Source organism: Xenopus laevis, chromosome 2L (assembly GCF_017654675.1).
Source record: "Xenopus laevis strain J_2021 chromosome 2L, Xenopus_laevis_v10.1, whole genome shotgun sequence".
Classification (NCBI taxonomy): Eukaryota; Metazoa; Chordata; class Amphibia; order Anura; family Pipidae; genus Xenopus; species Xenopus laevis.
The window spans coordinates 59,158,324-59,168,128 of record NC_054373.1 but is presented as its reverse complement, the minus strand read 5'-3'; the positions used below and the strand labels follow the sequence as shown (position 1 = coordinate 59,168,128).

At 37.1% G+C, this 9,805-nt stretch overlaps 1 protein-coding gene across 1 annotated transcript; it reads left to right on the top strand.

Annotated features, from left to right (window-relative positions):
- The first annotated feature begins 834 nt into the window (after positions 1-834).
- Positions 835-9,484, top strand: rpa2.L (replication protein A2 L homeolog). The gene is given in 9 exon segments (NM_001091924.1): positions 835-868; positions 2,421-2,530; positions 4,344-4,445; positions 5,611-5,724; positions 5,832-5,906; positions 6,269-6,382; positions 7,924-8,043; positions 8,257-8,351; positions 8,956-9,484. Coding segments are annotated over 9 exon segments (831 nt in total). The 5' UTR covers positions 835-852; the 3' UTR covers positions 9,041-9,484.
- The last annotated feature ends 321 nt before the right edge of the window (positions 9,485-9,805 follow it).

The following is a 9,805-nucleotide window of genomic DNA, read 5'->3' as shown; positions in this document are numbered from 1 at the left end:
TTACTTGACTGGGCGCTCCACATTTTCCGTCAGCTCATGAAACACCAAGGCAACAGTTTCTATACAATTTATTGTTCCCAAGTTGTCCATTACATTATTCTCCATTAAGGTAGACTTTCAGTTCATGGCAGAAAAGCAAGGCTGTTTATGGTTAATGAATATAATATTATTATAGTTGTGTCAGTATGTCTTGCCTTTCATTTTTATCTTGCCATTGTTGCACAGTAATTGTGCGAGCGTAATGGTAAAAAAAAAGCCCAGCTCCAACAACAATATTGTAGCTGCATTTGGGTGTCTAAATATTGAATACAGTCTACATGAACCCCCCCTCACCCCACAGAAATTCAGAGGCAGTGATCCCTTCAATCCCTACAAACATCCAGCGACACAATGGATGGCCCCAAAACCTGAGGTTGAGGTTGCAACCTGTACTAAACCTACAATACAAGTTGTCAAAAGAGGGACTGTCCCTCCGAAAAAGGAACAGTTGGGAGATGTGAAAAAAAGGTGCTAAAAAGAGAAAGCAACTACTGCTGTATTATGATTATGTATGACTGTAAATACGAAGACGTTTTCCTTAAAAAAAAAAAATGCCCTAACCAGGATTAAAGATGGCTACAGCCGTAAATGTTTTGTAGCGCCGCCAGTAGTAAACATGGATGGACTGTGACGATATTTCCCGCGATAACATAAGATTTACCCCCCAGCACCGAATTAAAGAACTGTACCAGTGGATTTCATTGGCTGAGAAGGAAAGGCGCCTCATGACTATAAGATTTGATTGGCTGGTGTAGGTTAGCGCGCCAAGAGGCCTTGTAAGCGACAGAGAAGTAGCAACCGAGCTGCTGAAACATGTGGAACAACCACGGTGAGTATACGAGACGAGCTTCGTAGTGTGCGGCGTATTCGTTTAACTGCGTGAATAAAACAAAGCATTATGGTAGTAGTTAAGCATTATAGTAGTAGTTAAGCATTATAGTAGTAGTTAAGCATTATAGTAGTAGTTCGTCTAAAGCTACAAAACACTAGGTGCGCCTATGGATTCTTGGGATGTTGAAATTGAGTTGCTGGAACGCAGCAGAGATTTGCCACGATGAAAACGGTTTCTAATTAGGAGTCGCTGTGTAGTTTCCTTTATAGAGATGCTACTGACAGAAAACATGTCAAACCATAACTGAACATGTTTCAAATCTTGCTGCCCAATCCCATACATGACCACTTTTTGTCTTGGAGGCCATGTGTATTTATAATGCTACGTATGGGCTCACAACTGTATAACAGGACAGGAAATTAAAAGAACCAACGGGATTGTTGCAATAATACAAACTACAAAAGTAAATGCAAATAAAATACAAAGTACAGTTTAAAAAAAAAAAAAAGGATTAAGTGAGACAAGAAGGCGTTCCTTGCTCCCTAGAGCTTACAACCTAAGCTCCTGTGGGCGAGTAATTTAACAGCGAGATATTAAAGGGGTTGTAAACCTTTGAGGGAACTTTTTAGTATGGTGTAAAGAGTGTGATATTCTGAGACAACTTGCAATTGGTTTTCATTATTTATTATGTGTTTTTTGTTATTTAGCCTTTTATTCAGCACCTTCAATTTGCATCGTAACCAATCTGGTAACTAGGGTCCAAATTACCTTAGCAACCATGCATTGATTTGAATAAGACTATATGAGCATTTGGTTTTTTTTTAGAAGGGAGTCAGCGACGCCCATTTAAAAGCTGCAAAGAGTCGGAAGAAAGGCAAATAACTAATACTATAATATTTTCATTACTTTGATACACTTTCAGTTTTTGGTGTTACTGTTCCTTTAAGGTGCAAAACAGCAATAGTAGTGAGGGTATAGACCTGTTTCTAGTGGATTGAGATTTATTCATCCTGATGGAAAATGTTGATGAAGCTCAGTGGCTTCCCTTTACTTCTAGATGTTCGGAATAAACTACAATACAAAGGTGACTATACACTTGATTGTATGTTACCTAATAGTGTTGTGTGGGTCGGGTTTTTCCCCAATCTGCACCCGCCCTCCCTCCACCCGCGCCCAGCTTCACTTATAGACCCGCGCAGAAGAAGTCACAAAGGGGGGTAAGCAGCTATAATGACAAAAGCCGGCAGTTGAAGGGGTCCCGCAGGGTCGGCCCAAACACGACCGCCCCGCGGGTATCGGGCCGACCTGCACATCACTATTCCCTAATATAATCTCCATCTATTAGTCCCATTGGCTGACACATTGGATTACTGCAAGGGTCAGCCCATGCATGGCCACTTTTAGTTGTGATGCCATCATTACAAAAAACATACCTTTGAGAACAGCGAGAAATGTTGGGCAATATAGACTGACATTCAATAAAATTGAAAAATCATTTTTAAAGTTTTTTTTTTTTTTTTTTTTTTTTCTTTTAAACCTTCCTTCACAGGTGGATTTGATGGAGGGTATGGTGGCTCAGGAATGGGAGGAGGAGGAGGTTATATGCAGTCTCCAGGAGGCTTTGGGTCTCCTGCACCTACTCAAGGAGAGAAAAAATCGGTATGTTTGCTAAATTGTATCGTATTACACTTTTGAATATCCTCTTATTTCTCAGAATGCTGATATGATTCACATATAAAATTACTGTTTCCTATAGTGTCCTATATTTTTTTTTTTTTTTTTTTTTTTCTCTCTTACTATTAAAGGAATTGTTCAGTATAAAAACTGGGTGACTAGATCTATGCTAAAAAATTTTATATTTAATTAGCCAAAAATGTAATGTATAAAGGCTGGAGTGACTGGATGACTAACATAATATCCAGAACTCTACTTCATATTTTGCAGCTTTCTTGGTTTCCACAGATTTTTTTACTAGGCAGTAACCAGTCCGTGACTTGGGGGGGGGGGGCACATAACTGCTTTGGAATCTGAGCTACATGCTAAAGTTCATTTGCAAACTCACTGAACAGTTAATGTCCCAAATGGCCCCCATTAAAGTCACTGACTAACTCAAAGTAAAGGTGTCCATAGACATAACAAGAAAGGTCATTCGTTTCAATACACGTGTAGAGCTGAATCGTCGGATATAAAGATATAAACAAAAGAATTCTACCTGTAGAATTGGCTGATATTTGGGTGCCTTGAAAGACGGCCGATCAAAATCTTTCCAGCTCAGTCGACGAGCTGACTGATATCTTCTGACGATGTCGGTCGGCTCTTTTCACACCATACATGCACTGAATATAGTACGAAAATTAGTTTCGTACGATACTAACTGTTTGTCTATGTAGTTTATCTCTTTTTATTGATCATTAACAGATTACATTACAGTAAGTTATTTTTCAGTACCAATACAATAATAACAATTAAGTTGTTTGTCTATGGCCACCTTTAGAGAGCTGCAAAGCAGTAAGTAGTGTTCTGGCTATTATATTAGACATCCAGTCACTCCAGCCTTTATAGATACATTTTTGGCTAAATAACTATATTCAAAACATTTTTTTATTTTGCGCAGCCTATTCATATACCCATTTTTTATTTTTACACGTAACTGTTCCTTTAAGATTAGAGGATCTGCTTCCCTCCCATGCCTCAGACAGTTTATCAGACAGTTTATCTAACAATGCTTCAGAACTCGGATTGCTTTCTGGCTGCACTCTTTTCTGTTTCAATCAGCTTTGTCTTCTCTAAGACAACTGTTTGGAGAGCAGCTGAATACATTTACTGACCAGCATTAGTCTGAGGATCTGGCTCCCTACTCTGCCTCAGTCTTTATAATGGAAAGGTTTCCTGTATACATATATTTACCAACACCCTGGCACAGCTTGTAATGTTTTGTATGAAATTGGTATGAATTGAAATTTCTTTACTAATTGCAGCAGGCCCTATGTGTGAACCAACAAGCCTTATCCAGAGTAAGCAGACAAACACTGATGGCCCCACAGGGTTTGGGAGGTTTGGCACTCCCACGCCTCAACTTCCATTACTGTGCCTCCCAATTGGCTTTTATTGATATTGGCTCCATCCAGACCCAGATAACTCCCTCATATTTCTCCACACTACCCTTGCTGGGTCTTTTAGAATATTTAGAATATTCGATATGTAACACACCTTATAGAAGAGCTAGAGATATCTTTGAACCACTCCCTGTCTTGGCATGTCCACAGAAAATATGGGCAAAAACAACTATATGTCAAATCCTCCCCTCAGCCATCACCCCCATTTACCTCTGTGGAGGAACCCCTGTTATGACTCATTGTCACTGAAAGACTTTCACTACTGGCAGAAGTTAGGGGTCCGGCACTAAATTGCTGATTAGCTGTTGTTTTCCAAAGTATATACAGTGCACTGTAATTATTTTTTTCCCCCCCAGAGGTCCAGATCACAGCAAATTGTGCCATGTACAGTGTCACAGCTACTGTCGGCAACACAGAATGATGAGGTGTTTCGAATAGGAGAAGCTGAACTTTCACAGGTGTGTAATTGCCCACTATTATGTCTTGTATATATGTATGTTTCAGTCCTTTTAATAGTATGAGTAACCTTTTTAGTTGATGCACATTTCACACGTAAACCAGTGCAACATTTTGAGGCAATTCGTTGTCTTCACCAGACGTTCCAAATTTTATTTGCTGCTTTCAATTTTTTTTAGCAACAACTAAAACCTAACAAATCTCATGATTATATTTTACACTCCCTTTCTGTAAGTATTTTTGTATGTTTGCTTGTCTGTTACAAAATTTCAGGCAACTCGGGTGTTTCCAAATGTAAGACCAAAACTTTTTAAGTTTTGTCATCCCTATATAAAAATGAAATCACTGATTTTGTTTTTGTCATTTGTTCACTCATCAGGTGCCGCAAATAGCTTTGACCGAAATTTACTCTGGGAACAGGGTGCTCTTTATCATGATATTTGTGCATTTACCCCTGGTTACATGGAAAGTTAAATACCTATTTGCTTACTTGGGTGGTATTAAAGGAACAGTAACCTCAAAAAATTTAATTGTTTTAAAGTAATAAAAATATAATGCAGTGTTGTCTTGCACTGGTAAAACTGCTGTTTGCTTCAGGAACACTTTTGTATATATTAATATTCTGTTGTGTAGCTACGGGGGCAGCCATTCAGAAGAGAAAAGGCTCAGGGTTCATAGCAGATAAGCTCTGTAGAACATAATGGTGCAGGGTAACATTAGATGATATTTTCATTATTTTAAAACACTTACATTTTTTGATGTTACTGTCCTTTTACTAGTGACTGAGTTATGGTCTGTGGCCAGTATTGACCTCAAATCTGCCTTAGAATTGGCAACTGGCCTTGTAGTCTTCTGATCTCTGAAAGCTGTGTTGCTTGCCGATCTATGTGCATCCAAGCACAATCTCCCAAATCTCCCTTGCCGGCGTATGATAACCCCCAGGGACAGGTGATCAAATAAATATTGTCATTATGACATTTATTATGTCATTGTACAAGTAATATGATAAATCTTTTATATATTTATTTATTTGGCTATATACCCTGGGTAGGAAGTTATCTTTAAATACTTTATTGTTGATGAAATAGGAACTGACCGAAGCATGCTAAATCCACCAAACTATATCTAATCTTCCATATTTCTCTAAATGTTGTTTTTCCTGTTCAGGTCACTATAGTTGGCATTGTCAGACATGCAGAAAAAGCTCCAACAAATATTCTTTACAAAGTGGATGATATGACTGCAGCACCCATGGATGTCAGACAGTGGGTTGACACAGATGTAAGCTATTTCCTGCTAGACTTTATTCTAAACCCAAAACAATTATCCGTCTATGGTTTTATTACAGTATATTGTGCAAAGTCAAATCACAATCCCTTTTGTTGCAGGAGGCAAGTTGTGAAAATATGGTGGTACCTCCAGGGAGTTACGTAAAAGTAGCTGGTCACCTTCGTTCTTTCCAGGTAAATGAAGGCTTAAATTAAGAACCCAAATGTGGTGTTCAAGAAGATCATGTGTGCTTCAAAATGTTTTGCATAGAAGTAAAAGGTCTAGACTGAACAGGTTAACAAGACGCTCTCTTAGGTTAAGCTTACGAATAGAAAGTCGATTAGCAATAACCATATATTTGTAGTTCTACCAAACGCTTGTTTTTTTTGTTTAGGTGCGGTAAATTACCCCCATTTGAAAGCTTGAAAGAGTCCGAAGTTCAAAAGCTAGTTAAAAAATGAAGGCCAATTGAAAAAGCTGCTTAGAATTAGCCATTCTATAACCTACTTTCTTAAAGGTGAACCACCCCTTTAAAACCCATGTATCCTTCTTCCAGAACAAGAAAAGTGTTGTAGCATTTAAGATTGCTCCTGTTGAAGATATGAATGAGTTTGTTTCTCATATGCTGGAAGTTGTTCACGCTCACATGGCCATGAATTCCCAGGGTGCGGTAAGTTAAAAGTAAAAAGTCTTTTAAACCTGTTCATAAACTGCCCTTGAATGGACAGGGAAACGTACCTGTAATTTCTGGTAAACTTTTTTTATTTTCAGGGTCTGCAGGTTGCAGGTTTTTTTTTATTAGTTAAGCTTTTCTTTAAATTAAAATGGGTCATAAGCCCTGTGAATAATATAAATATGATAATATAAATATATATAGATAGAAGCAGGATCATCACACTCTTGTTGGTGAAACTGATTTATTCCACACAATTGGCATTTTATCCGATATTTCGTCCTTACATGGAGACCTTTCTCAAGGATACAGTGCATTGTACAACAATTTAAATACCCTCCCACATGTGAATTATGGCGCCAAATAACGTCATCAGTCCATAGAATGTCTTTAGTTTGAAAAGTCCTCATTTTGTCTCAAAACAATGTGCTGTGATGTATCACACCACCAGGCTCTTAGCAGGTGCATCAACAGTGTCCATAAAAAAGGAAACTATTCATTATGTACATAAAAACAATGTAACAATGTGACCAATGAACATATTACAGATTCAGAGGTTATTCATGTCACTTTGCAGAGAAACACTTTGTATATGTTCCTGTGGAATGAAACCTATATGGTCATTTTGATACTTTCATGACTTAAATAAAGCCTTGTAAACTGATCACTGCATTTTTAGTCAAAAACAGTTCAATTGTAGTTGTCCATTTAACCCTTTGGGGATAACACAGTCTAACTCATAAATCCAAAAAGCTTCCCTTTTCAAAAGTAATTTTTCTAGAGTTCATGTAGAAGTCAATGGCAGAGTTCCAGTGACCCATTTGAAGATGTTAATAGCCTTCCTGACTTTCAAGTTTTTTTCGAAGAAAAAATTAGATTCGAGTTTAGTCACATTCGAGTTTTTGGGTTGGTCATTTTCGTTCGAGTTTTTTCTTAAATGACCTCCCATTTAAGTTGTGAGCATATTCAAATTTATCAGAGTAAAATAAATTCACATAAACTCGAAATTTGACCTTTGATTAATCTGCCCCTAAGTGAACTATTAAAGAACCTTACTAAATTGGCATAAATGTATATCGGCAAATATTGTCCTTTTACCTTGAGCTGCCATTTTGTGCTCCCTCAGATCACCTGACGGGAAATAATGCAGCTCTAACTATAACAAAGATAGGTGGGAATGAGACAGAGGGGGTCTCCATTCATTGGCTGCTGTAACCTAGCATGTATGGGTGGGAGCAGAGTGAATTGTATGAGCCAGGTGACGACCCTTAGTACTTTAAATGGCAATTATCTGTTTAGGATTATTCAATGGCAAATACTACTGGAAAAGTATATTTTTATGAAAATAGCTCATTTGAACCAGTGTTTTACATATGGGCTGTATTATGCAACAGTGTATTTTTTATAGGGACTTGTAATGTGCAGGCTATAGTTGCCCTTTAATCATTTTAATTGTGTTTTTAAATGCTGGCCTGAGAACTCTTTAGTTTCTCTGAGAAACACTATTTATTTCAATTAAAACAAACTCCGTTTTACAGCCTTCAGGGGGTGGATCTACAGTGGCCCTCAGTACACCTGGACGCGTTGGTGACAGTGGCAGAGCATTCTCAGGAGGAAATGACAATCCGACAAATGGGCTGACACCACATCAGAGCCAGGTAACTGAAAAGAAGTTTGTGTCCAAAAACAAGTGAGTAGCTGATGTATCATGCCCCTATAGAAGTGTTGAATATCAATGCAACAAAAATATTGTTCACCCTATACTATATACATTATATATTTAGGTTATTTTTTTTAGTTTTTTTGTTTTGCTTCAACAAGTTGCACTGCAAACAAAATATCACCTAAAGTTTATTTCTCAATTATTTCAGATTCTTAGTTTGATCAAAAGCTGCAAAGGAAATGAAGGCATGGCATTTGAAGAACTCAAAAATCGACTTCATGGAATGAATGTTAACACAATTAGGTATGTAATTCTCCTAGAACCAGTAGTGTCAAAATAAACTATTCTCTTGCGTTTTGAATTTCCTTAATTTTCATTATCCAATATAGATGTTTTAATGTAGGCTATACATATGCACAGAAAGGAAAACCTTTAACCTTCACTGTTTCTTAAACAAGCGTGACCTAAAGTTATCCAAGGTTAAGGAAAAGCTAATTAACTAGAGGGTGCCTCCCCCTGTTAAATTAAATCAGACACTGACCTTGGGATGTTTCGAATAAAGCATGTTCACCGTATCTTACTTTTTATCTCAGGGATCCCTTATGTAGCCTTGAGCATGGGCATTATAACTTAGATAGTAGTAAGGCGCATAAAAACCCCAGGCCGTTGCATTCTTTTTACTGAAAGGTGTAGTACCCAGGAAAAAAAAACTATATTGATTTGTCACTGGGAGTGTGATGCACTGGTTATTTATTAACAATTAATCGATAATTGTCCTATTATGCATTTGATATTGCATGCGTATATACTATATTTTGTAGGTTGGACCCTAAATTCAGGTAACAGACGGCAGCACAGAGCACTAATTTAATTGTATTATATAATGTTTTATCTTTTATCTTTATAGGCAAGCTGTGGAATTTCTCAGCAATGAAGGACACATTTATTCCACTATTGATGATGAACATTACAAATGCACTGATGGAGATTAACAAATTGTTTCATTTGTTGTTTTCTATAACATCAGCTTCAGTTGTAGAAACTATTGAACTTATATGCTAATTATGTATATAGGCAACGAGCCCTTCATTTTTACTTAACTGTAGGCTATTAGAAAGCAATGCACTTCAGAAAAGCCTAATGTAAATATACGTTTTTGGAAAGATTAAGATTAATCTTAATCTATACGTTGACTGTTTTCAGGGGGGTTTGAAAGATGACATTTGGTGAGAGCAGTAATTTTTGATACAAACTATATTCTTGAGTTCTGACAAGTGACATTTAAAATTTGAATATTTATTGGCACATTCTGTCAGAATTTCTTGGTACAGAAATTACATGTCTGTGGGAAAAAAAGACAACTGAGTTTAATACATTTTACTAACTGTATTTTGGGAAATATATGTGTATATCGTAATTAAAGACTTCCATCCCCACCTGAAATGTCTGTTTGTTAAAGGGATTGTGTACCTTAAACATATTCCAGTGTGTTGCATGGAAAGGTTTGGCATCATACTATAGAACAGGACAGTTATGATGATTTGAAGCAAAGATCAAGAAAGCATTTTTAAAAGTTGATCCCATCAATACCTGACTATTATTGGCTTTACTGGGAACTATCATTTAAAAACAGTGGTAACTGTATAAATTCCCTAACTTAATATTTGTTTTTGTGTTCTTATTGTAGACAGATTTGTTCTGTCTAACATTGTATAAAATAAGCTGCATTTGCACCTGTCTTAACCTAAGGTTACCAG